At 35.0% G+C, this 22,061-nt stretch overlaps 1 protein-coding gene across 3 annotated transcripts in view; it reads right to left on the bottom strand.

The window, feature by feature from the left end:
• Window positions 1-22,061, bottom strand: part of Man1a1 (mannosidase alpha class 1A member 1) — a 169,685-nt gene that overhangs the window by 23,106 nt on the left and 124,518 nt on the right. For all 3 annotated transcript variants that reach the window (XM_078019317.1, XM_078019319.1, XM_078019318.1), the window contains exons 7-8: window positions 8,192-8,315; window positions 5,817-5,910 (exon numbers count right to left, since the gene is read on the bottom strand). In XM_078019317.1, coding sequence (XP_077875443.1) covers window positions 5,817-5,910; window positions 8,192-8,315 — 218 coding nt within the window. The remainder of the gene's footprint in view (window positions 1-5,816; window positions 5,911-8,191; window positions 8,316-22,061) is intronic.

Here is a 22,061-nt window from a genome sequence, read left to right as displayed (position 1 = left end):
CTCTGAAGGGGTAAGTTAAGGTTTTCTTTGTGATGGGAATAGTTCCCTTTAAATAATTTCTAATATATAATTTTTCTAATATCTAACATTTTTCTAATATTTCTAATATAAAAAGGGAGATAAAACAAAATAAAGAACAAAAGCAGCAAGACAAAGGAAGATTAAAATAGTCAATATCTCTACTTCTTAATTTGCTTATGATTTTAATCTGAATCTGAATTTTGATTTTGAAACCATTCCTCAACAATATTAGTTATATATACACACAGTTGTTATTTATATGTGAGATAATTGTTCTGTGTATAAACATGTAATCCTACACCCACCATCAATGGTCACAAAACCTGTTTATATTATCAGGGGCCAGGACAGGAAGATGCTTCTCAGCTACAATTGAGGACCCAGGGCGGGCAACTGTTAGAATAAAGAGAATCATTAGTAAAAGCAGAGGCGGAAAGATCAGATACAAAGCACTTGAGTATTCACAAAATTCAATTAAGTAAACCTCCACTAGGTGCAAGATACAGTGTGCCAGATTGACAAATATGAACAAGACGGGGTTGCCACCTTCCAAAGCTCTGGGATCCCTGGGAAGACCGGCATGTAGGTGAATCATGGGAAAAAGGATTGTTATAGGAAAGTGTTCAAAGAACCAGGGTAGGAGAGAAAGAGGTAAAGGAAGCTTCAAATTCCAAGCAGGATGTTGAAGAAGAAGGCTTCTGGAAGGAATGGCAATCAAGCTGGGCCTCAGTAGAGGAAGAAGAGAGGCTGAAGGGCTAAAGAAAGAGGACAAGATGTAGATATGGCCAAGCAGGCCTTGGTTAAAGAAGAAGAAAGTGTGTCTCTGTGGATGAAACACAGGATGGAGGATGGGGGAGGAGAAGGACATGAGACTCATCAATGCTGTTTGTTTTCCCATTAGGAAATTGACCCATAAGCAATCCAAACATAAAGGACTCTGTATCAGGAAATAGGGCCAAATATATAGTATATGAGTGACCTGCAAGGTGAGGCCAGGATGTTCCAACACAACTGACTCTTTCTGTCCCTCTTTATAGTGACTTCTATATCCTAAATTAAAGAGAGGAAAATGGTAATCGGGGAGACTATTCTTCAGCTTTTGAAATCTGCGATGAAGAGGACTCCAACAATGGTTCCCCATTTAGAGAATTATAGCTGAACATCATCTATCTCAGCAGTCTAGCGGCCCTGAAATGTTTTAGTCTCAGGACTCTTTACACTCTTACAAATAAAGGGTACCCTGAAGAACTTGTTTATGTGAGTAATATCTATCAATATTTATCATACTGGCAAATCAAAACCCATTAAAAGCATTTTTGTTGGTTGATTCATTAAAAATAGCGATTATACATCCATTATGTAAACATAAATAATTCTCATGCAAATGTGATATTTTAGAAAACAACCACAAAAAAAGTTAGTGGGAAGACTGACATTGTTTTACATTTTTGCAAATTTTAATGTTTGCCTTCCTAGGAGACAGGTGGGTTCTCACATCTGCTCTAATTTCAATCCACTGCTACATGTTGTTTGGCTAAGATATGTGCAGAAAAGTAAGCTGCAGAGCTTCATAGTTGGGAAAAGGAAGGATAGTATATATAAAATTGTTTTCAGATAATTGTGGATATTTTTCTTTGATAATATGATAGAATTTGACATGCAGTTTTTAAAGGTTTATTTTTTAAAACGTTTAGTTGTTCTGTAGCATTAGAAATTATACCGAAGAATTTCTGTACTGTGTTACATAAAAATCTATTAGTCTATTTTTCACTTTGAGTGGATCTTTCTCTCATGCATGGCTCTGTAATAGCATGCACTGGTCATCTGGAAAATACTGATTGGTTGAGTTATGCAGATCTTCCAAGTGTTGACACATTTCATTATACAAAATGAAAAAACCTATTTATTAATATTACCACTAATCATATAGGAACACTATTGGTATCAAGCACATGGGGGCATATACAAGTTTTCCAAAATTCTAATTTTTATTTTATCATAGTTGACACAAATACTGTCACTTTTTCTTGAAGTGACAGGTTCATTTTTGAGACCATGTCTACTAATTACCCAAGCCTGAATAACCAGTTTGTTTTTAGCCATTCTTTCAAGTAAAGGTGGTGATCCATGAAACAATAATCACAATGATCTCAAAGCAACTAACAATAATAATAGATAATCAACAATAACTTTTCAACTCAATCACATGAGTTGCAACTATTATTTTTCATTATATAACAGAATTGCTTTCTGTGGACATTCATTTCATCATACAGAACATTACCATGACATGGACTCAAGAGTTGACATTTACTAGAATCAATAATTAGTATACTGCTTCATTAAGAATATTCATAAAAACATACCTCAACATTGTAAAAGCTACAAATACTAAACACAAGGCCAACATAATTCTAAATGGAGAAAAATTGAAAGCATTCCCTCTAAAATCTAGAACAAGACAGGGATGCCCTCTTTCACTACTTCTATTCAACAAAGTCCTGAAAAATCTAGCCAGAGCAATTAGAAGAAATTTAAGGGAAATAAATAGGAAAAAAAGAACTCAAAATATCTCAATTTGCCAATTATATGATTCCATATTTAAAATTTTTTTTTAGTTGTCAATGGACCTTTATTTTATTTATTGATACATGGTACTGAGAATTGAACCCAGTGCCTCACACATGCTAGGTAAGCACTCTGCCACTGAGCCACAATCCCAGCCCTATATGAGTCCATATTTAGAAGACCCAAAAAACTCCACTAGAAAACTTCTAAAACCCATAAATGAATTTAGTGAAGTAGCAGGATATAAAATTAACACCCATAAATCAATTTTGTTCCTATACATCAGTGATGAGTCAACTGAAAGAGAAATTAGGAAAACTATCCCATTCACAGTAGCCTCAAAAAATATTTGGGAATCAATCTAATAAAAGAGGTAGAAGACCTCTATAATGAAAACTACAGAACTCTGAAGGAAGAAATTGATGAAGATCTTAGAAGATGGAAAAATCTTCCATGTTCTTTGATAGGAAGAATTAATATTATCAAAATGGCCATATTAACCAAAAGCATTAAACAGATTTAATGCAATTCCTAATAAAGTTCTGATGACATTCTTCATAGAAATAGAAAAAGCAATCATGAAATTCATTTGGAAAATTAAAAACTCAGAATAGTCAAAGCAATCCTCAGTGAAAAAATTAAAGCAGGAGGCATCACAATACCAGACTTTAAATTATACTACAGAGCTACAGTAATAAAACTGGCATGATATTGGCACCAAAACAGACATGAAGACCAATGGTACAAAATAGAAAACACTAGAAAAACCCACACAAATACAATTATATCATCGTAAACATACATTGGAGAAAAGATAGCCTTTTCGACAAATGGGTTAGGAAAACTGGAAATCCATATGTAACAAAATTGAATTAGACTCCTATCTGTTACCCTGCACAAAACTCAACTCAAAGTGGATCAAGCACCTAGGTATTAAACCACAGATCTTGTACCTACTAGAAGAAAAAGTAGGCCCAACTCTCCATCATGTAGGCTTAGGAAACAAATTCCTCAGCAAGACTTCTAAAGTGCAAGAAGTAAAAGAATCAATAAATGGGATGGTATCAAACTAAAAAGCTTCTTCACAGCAAAGGAGACAATGAAGAACATGAAGAGAGATCCTACAGAATGGGAGAAAATCTTTGCCACCTGCACCTCAGATAGAGCATTTATATCCAGGATATATAAAGAACTCAAAAAGCTGAACACCAAAAGAACCCCAAATAACTCAATGAATAAATGGCAAAGGAACTGAAGAGACACTTCACAGAAGAAGAAATATGATTGGTCAAAATATATATGAAAAATGCTCAACATCTCTAGCAATTAGAGAAATGCAAATTAAAACTACACTGAGATGTCATCTCATTCCAATCAGAATGGCGATTATCAAAAATACAAGTAACAATTAATGTTGGTGAGGATATAGGAAAAAAGGTACATTGCTGGTAGAACTGCAAATTGGTGCAACCACTCCATACTGGAGAGCAGTATGGAGATTCCTTAGAAAACTTGGAATGGAACAACCATTTAACCCAGTTATCCCTCTCCTTGATATATATCCAGAGAACTTAAAATTAGCATACTATAGTGATAAGGCCACATCACTGTTTATAGCAGTTCAATTCACCATAGCCAAGCTATGGAACCAACCTACATGCTCTTCAACAGATGAATGGATAAAGAAAATGTGGTATATATAAACAATGGAACATTATTTAGTCATAAAGAAGAACGAAATTATGGCATTTGCCATTAAATGCATGGAACTGGAGACTATCATGCTAGTGAAATAAACCACTTCCAAAAAACCAAAGGCTGTGAAAGTTCTCTCTGATATGTGGATGCTGACTCACAATAGGTGGTGGGGGTGGGGGAGAGAGGAGGAGGGAGAAGGGGCGGTTCATTGGATTGGCCAGGGTAGAGTGGGAAGAAGGAAGGGGGGGATGGGAATTGAACATACCTTTCCTGTGTTCATATATGAATACGTGAATAGTGAAACTCAACATCATGTACAACCACAAAAATGGGAAATGATTCTCCATGTATATATGATATTTCAAAAATACTTTCTACTATCATATATAACTAAAAAGAACAAATAAAAAATTTAGAAAAAGAATATTAAAAAAAACCTGGTCTCTCTGTTTCTCTCTCTCTCTTTAAACTGTGGTGAAGAATATAATGAGTATTAGTATTGTTTGGTGTCTGCCTTGATTCTCACTGAGGTTTTGGTAGTTCTAGCCACTGCTGCTCTTGCAACTTGAGTGCAGATGTCAACTGGAAAGTTTCCATATTATATCATCAGAGTGCTCTTGATCTTGTGGACTCCTAGGACTTCTGTGACATGTAGACTACACTGAATAAATGGCAACCTTCACCACTATCCATCATTAACATGGATATGGAGTTCAGCATACTTTTTTTCCTACTTAGTTAATCGTTAAAGAGGCACTTCTGAAATAAAAGAGAAGCACAATCATCTAAGAATGAGATGTTTAAGTATAATGAAAAATCACAAATTGGAGTGAAATTATAAGGCAATGCCAAAACTCTCACCACAGCCAGGCAACTCATGTAATATTCTTTACTTGCTTTCAGCTGCTGCTTAGTCTACCACCATTTTATCCAAATTAGATTGAGAACATTTCTTTCACTTAGTCTCAAGTCTCTATAACCTGCTCGAAATTATCTGAAGACTCTGAAGTGAGCGCTTCAGGCATCACAAGTCCTTGTATAATGCTTATTCCCACATTAAAAGTAACTCTTCTGGCAAGAAATCTTTATCTGGTGGCTTTTAAATTAAGTAGAAAAAGAACCCTGTTCGCACCTCCATGCAGAAAGGCAGAGAACTTAATGAAGTGGGATGAATGAGCTGCTCATGGCAAAACCCTCATCATTAGCAGAGAGAAATACATTCTCCTTCTAGCCACGTGGTCAGTTTGTTAGGGACTGACATGCCACACACCCCCACCAGGCCTTCCCTTTCTGAAGAATACTTTTGAATGTGCTCATATGTCATACTTACAGTTTTACATGGAAAGTCAATTGTCCAGTTTCCATATAACACAATCTGTCTTATGATAGACACTGGTTTATTAAAGGAACCATTCCTCTTTTCTCTTTTTATTAAACATTCCTCAACAGGAGGTGTATTCCCTCTTTCAGCTCCTAGCACAGAGCTGGGTACCACAAAGAGCTAAATGAATGCTAATCTTTTGACTTACGTTGACCCCACTGTCCACTACTGGGGTTCAGATAGTTAGGATAAAGGCCTTCTGGTTTATCCAATTTGTTCAGGACTCTTCGAATATTCATTACCTACAACAGAAAATGAAGTGTTACTACTAAGAAACACTTAGAGCTTCAACATATGAATTAAGAAAAAATTTTCATGTTGTTCTTTCTTGATTATTTTTCCACTCTAGAAAAAGTAAGTGGATTTAAATGATGACAATTTAGAACAAAAATAACTGCCATCAGCTTATTGCTGTAAAAATAACAGTAGTGACTATGATCACACTGATTATTTACCATATTTGAACCCCATACTATGAACTAAGGATATAAGTGGGTAAACAAAGTCACTGGTCTCTTAGAATTTTACATACTATGGGGATGATACAGAAAAAAAGCAAATAAAAATAGTCTGTCAATAGAAATGTCATAAAAATAATTTTAAAAAGGTGCTATGGAACGAATAACATCCCTTCTCAAATTCATATGTTGAAGCTCTATGGAGATAGGGCTTTGGGAGGTAATAACGTCAGGAGGTAGAGCCTTTACTATGGAATTATTGCTCTTAAAAGAGACTCAAGATGTCTCTCTTTGTGTCTCTGTCTCTCTTTCTGTGTAAAAATAAAAAGTCATTTGAGCACATGATAGGATAGTGGTAGGACAGTAAGTCAAGAGACCTCAGAATGAAAACTGCCTTGTTCACATCTTGATCTTGGATTCCACAGCCTTCAGAGCAGTGAGATACAAATTTATGTCATTTAAAAGCACCCAATCTATGCATTTGTGTTAGGGAAACCTGAGCTAAGTCAGAGGGTAACAGTACAGAGCAGAGTGAAGTGGAGAAGCTGTATGCTGTTAGTCAGGGTGGTCTAGGAAGGCTGATGTGTCTGAGTAGATGGAGAGATTTGAAGGAAGAGCATTTGATCAGAGGGAGGAATGAATACAAAAGTTCTGAGAGGAGAGTGGGTTTGGTAAGGCCACTGAGGCCAGAGGTGAGGAAGTAAAGGGGAGAATGGTGGCGAGCACTTGGGAGAGTGGGCAATGCCCAGGCACACAGGCCTCACAGGGAACAATAAGGGCTGTTATTACTCTTGAGTATCAGCAAAGGCTTACTGTTTTATAGAACTGGTGTGACTGAGGGGAGGGGGAAAGTGGCCACAGCAGAGTCCTGGTGAGAAACAACAGGCCCTGGACCAGGGTGGCGGGAGAGGCAATAAGATAGTGCCAGAGGCTTCTTGATGGAGTAGACCTGGGGTTTACAGAAAGAGGAGGACTTCAACATCTTTGGCCTGAGCCACTGGATAAACTGATGTGCTACTTGCCCAAATGGTAAACTGGTGTAGAAGTCTGTCTGGGGTTGGGTCTGGGACTGGGGATTTTAAGTGGGACTTGTCTATTAGGCCTCCTGGTGGAGATGTTGAATAAATATTGTGTCCAGAATCCGAAGTTCAAGGTACAGTCTGGGACTGGAATTATAAACAGTGGGTCAATATAGAGATGGTATATAAAGCCCTGACAGTGGATGAGACAATGTAGGAAGGGAATATAAGAAGGAAGAGACCCAGGTTTGAGTCCTGGTGCTTTCCAATGCTTACAGGCTAGGGTAGGTTCCAAGAAAAGAGTCCAAGAAGGAGCACCCAGCAAAGAAAGGGGCAAACCAGTAGAGTTTTCTATGCCTGCAGCCAAGGGCAAAGTGTGCCTTATGAAGAAGGAACTGACCAGCTATACTGAATTTGAAGAGGGCAGGGAAGACAAAGGGGTGAGTGACAAATGGCCGCGACAATGTGGCACTCATTGGTCATTGTGTTAAGTGTCAATGGGAGAAAAGCCCAAGTGGACAGGGTTCAAGAGTGGGAGATAAGAAGAGAAGACAACAGATAAAGCTTTACAAGGAATTGTTGTTATAAAGGGGAGCAGAAAAGTGGAGTGAAAGCTAAGGACAGAGTTATGGGGGTGGATATGATTTTATCCAAATATCTATGCATTTTCTTTCTGAAAACTAGAAATCAATTCAAGTCTTACCTCACAGTTGTATAACACTTTGAGTTTAAGCCTTTTACATGCTTGCCTCATATAGTCTGTGCAACATTATATATTTTAGACGAGGAAAAAAAAATCAGATGAAGTAACTTAAAGTACAGAGAGAAAATGTGGAAACCAGGACTTCTCCTCCTGAGTCAGATGGTGCCATGGAAAGACTGAGGGTTTACAGTCAAATGAAATGCTACATATTGCCAAACTTCCTAAAGAGCTGTGTGAACCTTGGTGGCTATTCTCCACATCCAGTGTTACCACGTCTCCCAGGAGAGGATATTATTTCTCATAAGACCTGCTTTGCAATGCAATTTGTACTAGAGAATCTCACCTTTTCAGCAAAAATGGGGTTTCCTGATAAATGACTCAAGTGCATAAACTCCAAATGCAGTGTTCCAAATTCTGCCAGGATACTGCTGCCTCCTGATGCCCAGGGCCAGTTCCTTCCAATACCACTAAAAAAGAGAAGATTGAAGAATTATGAGTTAGACTAATTCCATTTTCACAGTCCTACATAGTAGAAGTAAGAGGCAGCTTTTTGCAGTGGCTTTTCAGCTAATAGTCCATGCTGAATATTGTAAAACCGAGCATTGCTTTCTTTGAGTATTGGCTTTAGGATTTTCTTCTTATCTCCAAATCGAGAATTAGTGTTTACTTAAGTCAGAAAGAAGTGGCTGTGTACTTGCTATTGATGAACAGACAAATATTTAGCAAGATATAGGTGTAATACAGAGATGTACAACCATTCCAAGTAGAATATAAAACAAAATCAGATGAAAACACTCTTCCCATGCCACACCCTTAAACATTTTAATTAATGTCAGCCTGAGATTCTGCTATAGTTTGTATCTTGAATTTTCCCCAAAGGCCCAAGTGTTTAAGGGTGACTCTCCAGCTTAGTGCAATTGAGTGATCATAGAAACCTTTAAGAGGTGGGGCAGAGTGGGAAGTATTAGTCATTGGGGGCATATTCTGAAAGTGGATAATGGGATCCTGACTCCTCCTTCTCTCTTTCCTCTGCCCACAACCTCCTGCCATGATGTATTGCCTTACCACAGGCCCAAAAGCCACAGGACCAACTGAGCATGGGTTAAAACCTCCAAAACTTTGATTTAAAATAAACTATTCCTCTTTTTAAGTTGATCATCTCAGGCTTTTTGTTATAATAACAGAAAGCTGACTAATATGGATTCTATAGGATTTTAGACATTCACAATATTTACAAAAATCCATTTGTATAGAAGATAAATTTCAAAGATTCATTAGTTATATATTTCAATCTTTTCCAATCTTTTCTCCCTTCATTTACTAGATTTCCTTCCTTACATTTATCTTCACATTATATTATCTATTTTCTAAGGCAAGAACATTCCTTGTCTTTATTTAATCTATGCTCAGGAATCCAAATAAATTTGTTAACAAATACAGGAGATGTTAAAAACATGAGACTCAAACATTATTGCCTTATGGTTCATCCTGGAGAATGTGTGCGTGTGTGTGTGTGTGTGTGTGTGTGTGTGTGTGTGTGCATGTGTGCACACACCCTGGGATAAAACTCACGACCTCATTCATGGTAGGCAAGAGTACTACCATTTAGCTACATCCCTGGCCCAGGGTTACATGCACACAAATACACAGGCAATCATTATTTGAAAATAAAAGAGATAGTCTACAAGGGTTACATGTATATAAATATGCATGAATTGACTCTTGAGATGTGGTCAGACTCCTGGATACAGTTTATTTTTGAAGAACCACTTAAAACTTGAAGACATATGTAGTAATTTAAATAAGCCAATTATTCTCATGACCAATAAATTCCCTGACCAGTACATGAAAATGCACCTTTTGGCTTTAGTTGAGATGTACATTTACTGTATACTGTTTTGCCAGGGATTAAGCACACAGCATTGGCTTACAAGTATAGTTATAATAATGAATCACTCTTTGCTCAAAGACTTTACAGTGTAATGAGAGAGAAAGGCCTACGCATAAATAATCCCGATAGGGTACAGCAAATGCCGAGATCAATGTGAGTAGATTTCCCTAAGTATCTAAAGCCAGGACACACAATCCAGTGTCCTAGGGATCACAGACTGCTTTAAGCAGGAGAATCCTCAGGATAAGCCTTAGTGAGGAAAGGTGAAAGGTGCTGGACACGGAGAGAATGCACAAGCAGAAGGGCTAGCCAGGAACCTGAGGTGGCTCTGGATGCCGGTGAATGGAGGAAAAGGAGGATGAGAAGAGCACCCCTCAGGAGCCCTCCTTGGGAGAGAAGGGTTAAGGATAAGCTGAGGCCAGTTCTTGGAGGCTTGCAGAATTCTCACTTTCCTTTCTTTCCCAGATTGATCCCATTTCAATGCTTTTTATGGTGTCCCCTCAATTTCCTAACTGAACTCCTCTGCTTGGATAAACCCTTTCAGCCCTGTTGTTGGCTCTGCAGACAGGCTGCTGAGAGAATGTGGAAGGAGAACGATGAGGATGGCTGGCGCCTGAAGTTCTGGGATAGACTCATTCATATTCTTGTTCTTTTTTAGCGCAAAACCCACCAGATTTTTTTCCCCCCTAAAACACAGAAGTACAGTACTCCTAACAAAAGTAGAGAGAAATAAATCAGATATTTGAAAATCACATAGTCATTTATTTTAGAAAATGCTCTAAATTTTAGGTTCTGGGAATGTGAGTCAGTTTTTTTATGTGAGTCAGTTTTTATTTTCATTGTTGGTTTAGATAAAAGGAATGTCCAATCATCCAAATGAAATGAAGAGCTACTTTCAGGTTTTATTACCATATGGCCAATACACATAGTAATTGGTCATTAATTTGTTGTCATGATTTATCAATTTTTTTTTATTCCAGGCATTCCATCACTGAGCAAAGTCAATGACCTATTCAGCAAAACAAAAAAAAATTCCATATTTTATGTGAAATATTAAAAACAAAGCAGCAATATAAGACAGGTTCAATGTACGAGGGGGTGACTTCATCCTGAAGTAGAAAGAGAACAGGGAGCTGAGGAAGCCCAATCCTCTTCCAGATCTTCAGGGACTCATTCTTTTCAATCCAGGGGATTAAAGTGTGTAGTAGCACACTCATATGTGCAGTTAAGCAATAGCAATGTCCCAAATAAAACTCAAATTTCTTTTGTATCCATGTATTTGTTCCCTGCTATTAACGTAGAGAATCAAGAGGAAACTAGAGGTCTAATGACAATTTTTTAATGTTAAAAAATTTAAATTTTAATGTCCTTCCTTCATTGTCCTTTCTTCATCCTCCCGATACGCATATTGGAAGGAAAATAGCCCTTTTTTCTATCACCGCTTAGTTTATAAGGAGCAAGAACATTAAAAGCATACATCATACTAATAGAAAGAAAGCCGGATTTAGAATATATGATATGTTTTTATGGCTCCAGTTATTATGCATTCAACCTACAGAATTAAGATATTTCAGTAAAATTATTAAAAACATCAATGGTTGTAATGGTTGTATGTAAATATACATCAGGGAGTGGTTCAAGAAACTCTAGAGGGCACAACTTTACCTAGAGATTATATAGGTCACTTGTCTTTTCTTGCAAAGCCATGCAGGTTGACCTGGGAAGAACACAGGACATTCACGACTGGGTATCACAGCTGACATGTGTGTCCTGGAAATGGCTGCTGCCACTCTTGCATTGCAAGCAGGCACTGAGTCAAAACCAAGTGTTGGTCACTCACCTGAATAGGGGGTGCACAGAATGATTTATAAGGCTTTTTTTTTCTTTTTCTTTTTTTTGCCTCGAGATTCTGAGTCTCCTGAGGAATCTATATATTTGTAAGGCTCCCATCACTACTATGAAGTATGGACAGTAGGCATTTGACCCTACAAAGGTGGGCTGGTGAAAAAGGGATCTGAGTAAATAGAGTGTTCTGCTCTTGAGGTCTGTAGGTCTATATCCCATGTTACCAAAGGCCAGGAATTCTAGACCTGTGGGCCAAAATGACTCTCGTCTCTGGGAGCAGGGGATTTGAAATGCCTTAAACTTTAATTCCATAATCACAAGTGTTTTTATAGGCAGTTGTGGTATTCTTTATATGGTTTGTTTTATAAAGATGAATTATATTCTAGGAAAATATTTTTAACACAAAATAACAGTCTGTGTTCAGAAACTATTAGTTCTATAGGATAGACATGAAAAGGAGGAATACTTAAATATTCCCAATCTTGTTATAATGACTACATCTTGAGCCAAAACGATGAGTTGGCTTACTGAAATGCATACACAAAAAGGCAATTAACATGATTTGGGGAGCTGCCAAGTGTTTTGGTTCAAAGGATCCTGGAACAGAACTTTAAACTGTTGTATCACTCTTGTTTCACTTATTTCTGTTTCATCCAATCCCTAGTTCTTCCATTTTAAACTGGAATATTACTTAATATGTACATTTCAATTTCCAATTTAAGTTAAATTTTCAACATTCTACAAGGGTAATAATTATTTGAAAATAAAACATGTCACAACAAAAATAACTGCTTTTGGCAACTGAACTTAGAAACACATCCTTAAAAGAACTGAATCACTGTAATTCTTTAGAGAATGTGGATTACTATTTTGTGTCTTTACAGACTGTAATTTGAGTGTGGTTTATTAGCAGTTGTGATGTACTTCCTCATCCCACTGTACTCAAAAGCAAGAAAGCATAATAATTTGTTGACCTCACAGCTCTGATAAGCAATGGACTTCATATGCTTTTCCTTCTGTCTCCTGGGAATGGTTAACGGGGCCAGAGGAAGGAGTTATAGTACTAATAGTGCTATTCCGTTCATGCTGAATCCCATGGGAGAGCAGCTAACTCCTTCCCTAGAGCCTGTAATGATTCAAGTAGCTGCAGGATTGTTCTGGATGGATGATGTGTCCTTTCAAAAGAATCTTAAAATGAGGTAACTAAAGGTATATGTTACAGTGACTGTCCACACATAATCTGGATAATTAACACATATATCTGGCTACTGGGATAATGAAATGCTACAAGTAAAGAATTTTAAAAACTGAAATGATTCTAAAAAGGTGCCAGGTGAATATATTGACAAAGCATTGAATAGATATACAGTTCTAATTAGCTATGACTTTTGGTTTACCCTTCTTCCTTGCCACTTGCTATTCTGTGCAAAATGGGAAATGAAGAATTTTATTAAAATATAAAGAATAAAAAAATACTTCTTGTTTGATAATTCTTGGCTGCATAATTTCTGATTAACTGATCAGTGAGCAAACTCCCTTCAAGTTCATAGTCCACTGTATAGTTTACTCTTTGGGGTGATTAATTTATCCATTTTTTGAAGAAAAACTCCCCTATATCCTAATATTATAAATCCTTACATATGCAAATGGAATGGCACACAGGGATATTTAATGCAAAAGAGCAAATAATCTGATATTATTCCTTTTGGATTTTAGTACGAATTAAGGAAGAATAATTAGAAATTTCATGAATGACTGTTTCATTTAGCTGTATTCCCAAAGCCAAGTGATTCTGAGATAAAGCAATTTCAGCTTCACTTATAAATGCCTCCTTCCTGAAAAGGTCTGCCCAATGCTAAACTTACAAGTTCACATTCTAAGATCTCAGTAGGAGCTGGACTAACACTTCTAGGGAACTAGCACAATAAGACTAGCCAAGACACTCCAGCAGACCATTCATAGGAAATCCTGTAGGGATTCTATAGGAGAACTATCCTCTCATGGACAAGGTGGCTAATAAAGGACATTGGATTGAATTCCTTCATAATCCACAGCTACTGCTTTGAGCAGCAGCACGTGGGCTAAATTTCTAAGGAATTTCCACACTTATACTCTTAACCAAGGGCTAAAATAATGCTTGAAACTAGCCATGTCTTGCTCAATCCTGTCTGGGATAGTTACCTCAGACAATGTTGAAACTGAAGACTTATTTTAGTTTATTCTGATGTCAGTACTTCTGTGTTTGCATCTGACTGTCTTGAATTGTGGAGGAAGTTGGGGGTTACAAAGACTCAGATGCTGAGAAACCCTCTCAAATTTCATAAAAATAATCTGTTCCTGAGGTCTCAAGACACTGTAATTCTTTTCAGTTGAACTTTGGGTAACATCTCTTTGCTAACTGCTACCAACAGACTATAGAGAAGTTGAACACAGTTTTTTTTTTTTTATCCCAGTTATTGGACAAACTGGCATAACTTATCATTAAATAAGTTCAAAGACCACTACTGGAAAGGCGAGCAGAATGGATAAGAAAGCCTTTTGACACACTTAATATATATGTGTATGCACACACATTTATTTTACTTCAAAAAAAGCATCATACATTGTTTTACATATACATTGCACTTTTCATACAGTTTTCATGCCAATCAATGTATATCATCATTATTGAGTTCACAGTGTCTGACTAGATGTATTCTCATTTATTTAAATATATCCTACTGATGAACACTAAAGATAATTTATTTTTATTTTTGCCACTATAAACAATTCAATGGTGTGTCTAATTAGTTCCATTTTAAAGCTAGCTTATTAAAAGATAGAAATATCTACATAGATTCCAGCTGAAAGATGTTAGTTTAATTATTGAAACTGATAAAGAGGACAGACTTGCTAATATGTATTGAAGGCATAAGTACCCACTACTTCCAGAGTTATTTTTCTTTATAGTGTGGGCCTGTGATGTTCTACCACATTCAGAAGTCTCCAGGAACTCTTAATATATCTCAGATTCACGTGTTATAAATGATCGCATCAAGTCCTTTAAAACTAGGGAGGGAATAACTATACATAATCATTTATATCCAGACACTTTTCTAAAAAACCTCAGAATAGAATAGACGCATAGTATAGTCCATCTTCAGCAATGGTAATTCATTAAGTTAGCTTACCAGACAACGCCTTCAAATTCCTCCTTACTTTTATACAATTGTTCCATTATCCTTAGTTTAGCACATAAACGCAATTCTAAAACTTTACTAAAGACACGAAGACTACACTGAAATTGGACTATGTTTGTTTATCTCTTTGTCTGCCTTTCATTCTATGAGTCAGCAAATTATGTATGGACCAAGCTATATGAAATTAACATGGACTCCAGGCTTCTAATGATTCCCCCAAATCTGCCCTATTGTCTCTTGTTGTAATCTTAGTGGCCAATCTTCTACTAGATTCTAAGATTATCAGAGTCTGAGAACCTGCTTTATCCATCAGGGTAATCCTAAAGTCAAGTATACTGGCCAAGATACAAAGTTGTCCAGTATGTTCTTAACCTAATATAACTAAAAACCAAAAACAAAAGAATTGTAAGATTGACGCCTACTCCAAATTTGTGTTTAAAGAACACAGTCCTATATTCAATGCCACCAAACATGTGCCCTGATAGTCAGTTTAAGAAAAACACTCTCCTTTAAGATGGTCATATGGTTTACTATCACAAACTTGAAGTGGTCTGAAGTTGTGATTTCTAAGAGCTGAGATATGATAAAATGAGGAAAATAAGGACAGAGTGATAAATTCTTCTGCAAGCCAAATTTTATTCCATTATAATGATTATTTTTTATTCTAAATCTATGTTCTTCCTATTTTTGTGATAAGCCTGTCTTTTTCTTTTTAAATGAAATAATAATGGTAGGTAAGTTTTGTTTTGTATACTTCACTGAGGCTGGCATCTCCATAATAATTTGGAAGATTCTAGTTGGTCTGTGACAGTTAAAAGCCAGGCATCATTGATCTTGGGACCACTAAAGCCAAGAAGCAATTACTATTGGAAAGAATAGTTCACCATCAATTATGTCAAAACAAATGACAGTCTTTGGCAGAAATACTGAGGTATAGAAGGACACTATTAAATGATTCTGTTCAACAGGTTAGAAAATAAGCACTTTGGGATGCTTCCTGCCAAACTCAGCAAGCAACACTTGAGCCAACCAGTCAATTCTAAGTCAGGGAATGCTTACTATGTAATGGTTATCATGCAATGCAAACTCTGTAGGCAATATGCTTAGGATTTTTAAGGTAAAGATGGTCTGCCCTGAAATTTGGGAGGGTTGGGGGTCTTAATTACAATTAAATTTTTATTCTGGCAGCTGAGCAGAGAAAACAGAATTTTGGGGTATTTCTGTCCTTCCTGTGGGTATTCCTCAGAGCTTTTTAGCTATGAAATCAAGTGGGTCTAATTAAAGTTTTATAAAAGAAAGTGAACTTTGTCTGACTGATATACAAAGCACATTGATATCTTATTACCCAATTCAGCAGATCTTTACTGTAGGTCTTTTTCAGCTATTAAACCACTTGGGAGTAATTAAGAAGGATTCATTCCTTGATGCCTAATAAATTACATTATCACTATACTTCAGAGTGGGTAATAAATTGTTTTAAAGGCAGATCATTGAAATGAATGCTAAGTTAAGGAATCTGTAGTGAGAAAATGTAGTTAAAATACTATAATTGCTAGTCAAATTCCCTAATGATGAATTAATAACAAGAAAGTTGAAGAAAACATATGATGTTTAGATAAGCAGGACCAATAATTAAGGTGTTCTTTCTAAGCTACATTATGCAAGCTTAGGTATTATCTTAATATACAATGTAAATCTAATATACCCAAAGAGCTGAGATGGTTTATTAAACTACTGTATAATTTAAAACAGTAGCTTTTCTTAGATTTGAATTTTTAATGTAAGAAGTAACATACAAATAAGTGTGTGTGGCTTTGTAGCAAGAACAGACAGATCCTGGGACTACTCTCAACAGATACTAGGGAACAAAGCTACCATACTACTTCATTCTTCTGTTTCTGTATTCTGCCTGCAACTTACAGTTTGGAGGCTATTAGAAGCTGTGTTATAATACAGTTTAGCAATTAAAGTTTCAAAAAAAAATTAGACAAAAGCCATGACAAAGGAACAATGAAGATTATGAAGAATAAAGAGGAAGAATAAAGAGCAACAATAAAGGCAGGTATTCTTCTCAACAGCACATGAATGATGACAATGAAATCGACGTCTGACTTGTTTGGTCCTTATAAATATCTTTATAGAATATAGTCATTGCTAAGGACAGTCAGTGTATGATCAGCTATATGCTACTTTGTGATGTCTTCTGCATCTTGTTTTTCATGCTTAGCTTATCTTCCTACCTGGAGAATAAGATCTAAAGACAGAAGACTTTTACTACCACCTTACCCTCAAATAGTTATGTATGAAGTAGGAACTGTAATTTGATAATTGTTGCATTTATACATGGCAGAAATTAATCAATTTCTAACACTCTGTAGTAATCTTTAAGATTTCTATAAAATTCAGGAAGTACTCTGAGCAAGGTTTATTACTCATAGTTAAAATATTTTGTAAGTATTGTCAATTTGTATGTTTAACTTTACTATGTGTTTATAGAGTTTAAGTGACTAAGGTTCATTATATTACTGAAAAAATATTGAAAATGTCCTTAAACTCCAACAACTTTTATAAAGTAAGAATACTCAAATGTGTAGTTTGCATGCTTTGAACTTTTGGTCACTTTCTAATGATAATATTAACATTTAAAAAATATTTCAAAGGACTAAGCAACTGGCTGGTAAAACCTGGATAGTAAAACAATGCTTCTACTTTTCTAAAAGAAATATTCAAAATACATGAGTGTTGAGAGACATAACTAAAATTTATATAAAAATAATATGCATTTGCTTTTTAATGCAAAAAATGAAAACAGCAGTATGCATGGTATTTTGAAATGAAAAATTATAATTGCTATTTTTACCTTTAAGTACTCAATATTAGTGAGTGCCAACATTTAAACTGTAGCTTTTAGTAACTTAAGTTTGTTTTTTAAAGAAAGCATCATAAAACTATGAAAATAAAAACATCAAAATATTATTTTTGAAATTAGGTGTAATAACCATCCTCATTCTACCTTTATGAAAAAGGAAAAAAAACTAAAGCCTTTCAACTTTACGTTTGCTAATGGAGTCTGAGCTTTATGTGGCATTAGCCATGCAGAGCAAGGTCTGTAGCAAAACAGACAGAAAATTTTATGTAATAATAGGACCCCAAAGGTTGTCGCTTTCAGTCACTGAGGATGGGAATGATATAATGAAAGAGAGTCTCTGAGAGAGGAATCTGGAATGGAAAGGGAGAAGCTGAATTTTGTATAAGCTAAGATATGACTTTTCCAGACAGATTTGCTCTGAAATGGGCTGTTGTGAAATGAAGCAATAAATGAATAGAAGAATTCCAGGGTTTCATGGATTGGATCTACTCTTGGTACAAAATATATCTTATGGTTCTCATGATATATTTCCTTGAAAGTAAATTTAAGAATAATAACAATGTTTGTGGGCTACTTCCCCTGCCCTCATTCAAAATAAAATTGCTTTCTTGTATCCCATGAATAAAAGGTACATTCTTAGAATTTCAGATTACCTACTTCAGTTAATAGCAGAATGTCAATGTGAAAAATGGCACAATTATCTCTTGATGTAAAGTGCTAAAAAGAAAATAAAACAGGATGATGTGATGGAGTCTGATGGGTGGCTTCTTTAAGACTGGCTTGTTGGGAAAAAACACTTTGCAATAGAGAATTTAGAGCTGACACTGGAAATGATGAACATGCAGCCACCACAGCAGATCTGGGAGTGGCTCCTGCTAGCACTCTAAGGTGGGCAAGACTCTGTAAAGCAGGAGAACAGAAGGCTGGCTGGTGTGGCTGGAGGAGACAGTGAGGGACTCTAGCTCAGATCATACAAGGACCTTAGGTTTAGGCAAGCATTTGGATTTACTTTAAATGTAATGACCTAAAAGTTCAATTTGATGAACTTTTTTGGCAATCTCTTTTCAGAAAGCATCTAAAGATTATGAAAATAACTTGTATATGGTAAAAAATTGAGAAGATACAAAAGATTATGTAATAGGACACAGCTGCTTTATACTTCAAATTCTATTGTAATTTCAGAGTAAATATCATCAAAAACTTAATGAAATCTCTCCCCAAATTTCCTAGTGTATAGTCATGTACAGAAGAGATGAAATTTAAAAAAATACAAATATAATATATATTATATATAATATTTTATATATATAAATATTAATATATATTTAATATATATTAATATATTTTCTGAAATATATTACAACAACAAGTATCTTGTTGTTGTACTTCTTCATGGCTACATGTTATTCCAGCAAGTGGTGTACCCTGACTTTATTTAACAGTTTTCTTTTTTTTTTCAAGCTTGGCTATCATAAGTGATGATGTTCCATGAGTAGGTCTCTCGGATAAAATCCTGCAAGTGAAATTTTAGGTTGCAAAGAATGTACTGAAGGGGCTGGGATTGTGGTTCAGTGATAGAGTGCTCGTCTAGCACATGCGAGGCCCTGAGTTTGATCCTTAGCAGCACATAAAAATAAGTAAATAAAATAAAGATATTGTGTCCAACTACTTCTAAAAAATAAATATTAAAAAAAGAGAATGTATTGAAAATGTGACAAACAGAACCCAACTGCCTTCTGAAGAGTAGTGGGTTATGTTCAGAAGGCAGTGGGTTATGTTAAATTAAATACATACTTCCTTTAAACATGTATGAGAATGGTCTAGCTGCTCTCTAAGCAGTTAGCAAATTAGTAAAACTTGGTCAATCTGCTGGATGAAATATAATGTCTTAGTGCTGTTTCAACTTGCATATTTTAAGTTAAAAGCTTCCAATATTCGATGGCTACTTCTTTTTCTGAAAAGTACCTGTTTATGAACTTCTATCTTTATGTTATTGCTTCTTTTGTTTTTATAAATTTAAAAAATCATGTAAGCAATATATACTCATTATAATGAGTTAAACAATGTAAAGATGACTTTAGGAAATGCTAACATTGTATGCCTACTCTTCTGCAATTCTTGCATCCCCAACCTGCCAACTGCCAATTCTAGTTAACCATTGTTATTCATCCACCTTCAAGGATGGATATTATATATATACACACATATATATATATATATACACATATATATATGCATGTATATATATGTTATTTTCAATAAAGTAGAATTACATTATTTGCATTAATTAGCAACATGCCTACTCTATTTAGTAGCTCATCACAGATGTCTTTCTAGGATAGAATGGTATAATATCATTCAATAAATGGATAATCACATATTATTAAACCAATTCTCTATTGCTAAATAGGTAAACCTCTCATAATTTTAAAAAATGTTATAATCATGTCACATTAGTCATGCAAATTCATCTTAATGCTTTTACAAAGAGTTTTTATACATTAAGAAAGACTGCCTTTTATCTATCTTGTATTTTGTAGTTTTTTCCCAATTTGTTGTCTTGATTTTAGTCTTTTTTAATTGTTGTTGTTGTTAAACTAATTTTTATTTGGCAAAAATTTTCAATATTTTCTACTGCACTGCACGTATTTTGAGTTTAGAAAGGCTCTCCCCCTTCACCCAAGTTTATGTTTTAAAAATCCTGAAAATCTGGGCAATAATTTCTCTTTTTAGTTAGGGTTAACAATAAAAAATCATAGTAGCATGGTTTATAAATAAGCATAAGTTTTATATACTTCAATTATAAATATTTTTATTTTCCATATCATAGGACACATTTTTTAAAGAAAATATACATTAAGTTCATCTGTCCAATAACTTAATTATGGTATTGAATAGTTGAGCATTTTAAAATTAATTTCTCTAAGCCATTTCTTTCTCCTTTTGATTTTACTGCAAAATTTCACTGATTTACTTACTTTTGATGGAGACTTAGTGGTTTCATCAATATTTCCCCATCAAGAGGGTGGGAAACAAGTTGCACTTAAACAACAAGATCATTTTATCCAGAAAAATACAGACAAATATAGAGAGGCTGAAGGTAAACAGAGAATGGGCATTACTTCTGTGCTTACAGAATTTTCAGGTGTGACCTTGGGCAAGCCCTTTAAACTCTCTAAGATAGTAATTCCCTGATTGTACAAAAACAAAGTAACCCTGCCTACCCCTCCTTATAGGGTTTCGTTGGGATCAAATGGGATGAAATACAAGAGTGTTCTAAAACTACAGGGTTTAGGCCAGAAAAAATATTTTTATCTTGTTAGATTAAGCAACTGACATTTAGCTAACCAAAAGAAATCTGTTTTTTGGTTTTTCTCTTCAATTTTAGAGATGTCTACTCAATAAAAATAAATTCACCAAATGTTCACTTGGAGATAGAATTATAGAACAAGTAGTAATGAAACGAAGTGAGGCATTCCCAAGGTTTAAAAATGTAACAAACTGCTACTGTTAACAGCCAATTTTTTTAAAGCAATTTAATTGCTATATAATTATCAAATATGTAGCATTTTAAGAAAGCTCCTTTATGTCTTACCAGTCTTCTAGAAAAAGGTAATTTAAAAAATATTTCGAATAGTTATAGGTAGCCATAGAAACTGATGACACTTTATATAATTTAATTAGAAAGACTGGGAAACTCTTGTCTATTGATTTTCTTCCAAAAGGTAAAGAAATCAGGATGTTTGGGACAGGAGTACTATAGCCTTTCTATAAGGTGGCTAAACAATCAAATAGAGAATCATTACCTACAAAATAGTTTTGAATGTCTATATACATAAGAAATTAGTAAAAAAAAATTTAGAATGATTTCTAAAAGTAAAGCAGATCAATCTTTCTTAGTCTTAAACTTGTTCATTATGACAGTTTTACTATAGATTATATATCATATTTGTAAAGTACATTGGTTAGAGCTGAAGATTCTGTCATCAGTAAATGAGTTAAATGAAACAGGACATTTTTAGTTCTAAAGGGGTCAGGAATTTTTTTTTTTTTGGCAACCTTGAAAAGATATTAATTACATTTTAATTCAGTTAAAAACCAATACAGTGTTCTATTTGCATGTAAAATACTGCTTCTTTCTCATTAGAATTATCTGTAAATAAATAAAGCACTATATGTAATTAATTTTGAAAGTCCTTTATTTACTTACTGGTAATTCATATTTTAAAACATAAAACAAGTCTTCTTTAAATGAAGGTATTACAAGTGAGAGGTTGTTCACATAACTCAATTAATCTTCACAATAACCATGTAGGCAATGTTATCTTACTAATTATCAAAGGAAACTGGGACTCTGCCAGGTCAAGTGACTTGTTCTAGTCACTAAGTGGCAGGCACAGGTGGGTTTCCATGATGCATGCCCTGCTCT

The sequence above is a fragment of the Ictidomys tridecemlineatus genome, chromosome 8, assembly GCF_052094955.1.
Source record: "Ictidomys tridecemlineatus isolate mIctTri1 chromosome 8, mIctTri1.hap1, whole genome shotgun sequence".
Taxonomy (NCBI): Eukaryota; Metazoa; Chordata; class Mammalia; order Rodentia; family Sciuridae; genus Ictidomys; species Ictidomys tridecemlineatus.
This window is presented reverse-complemented; position numbering and strand designations above follow the sequence as displayed.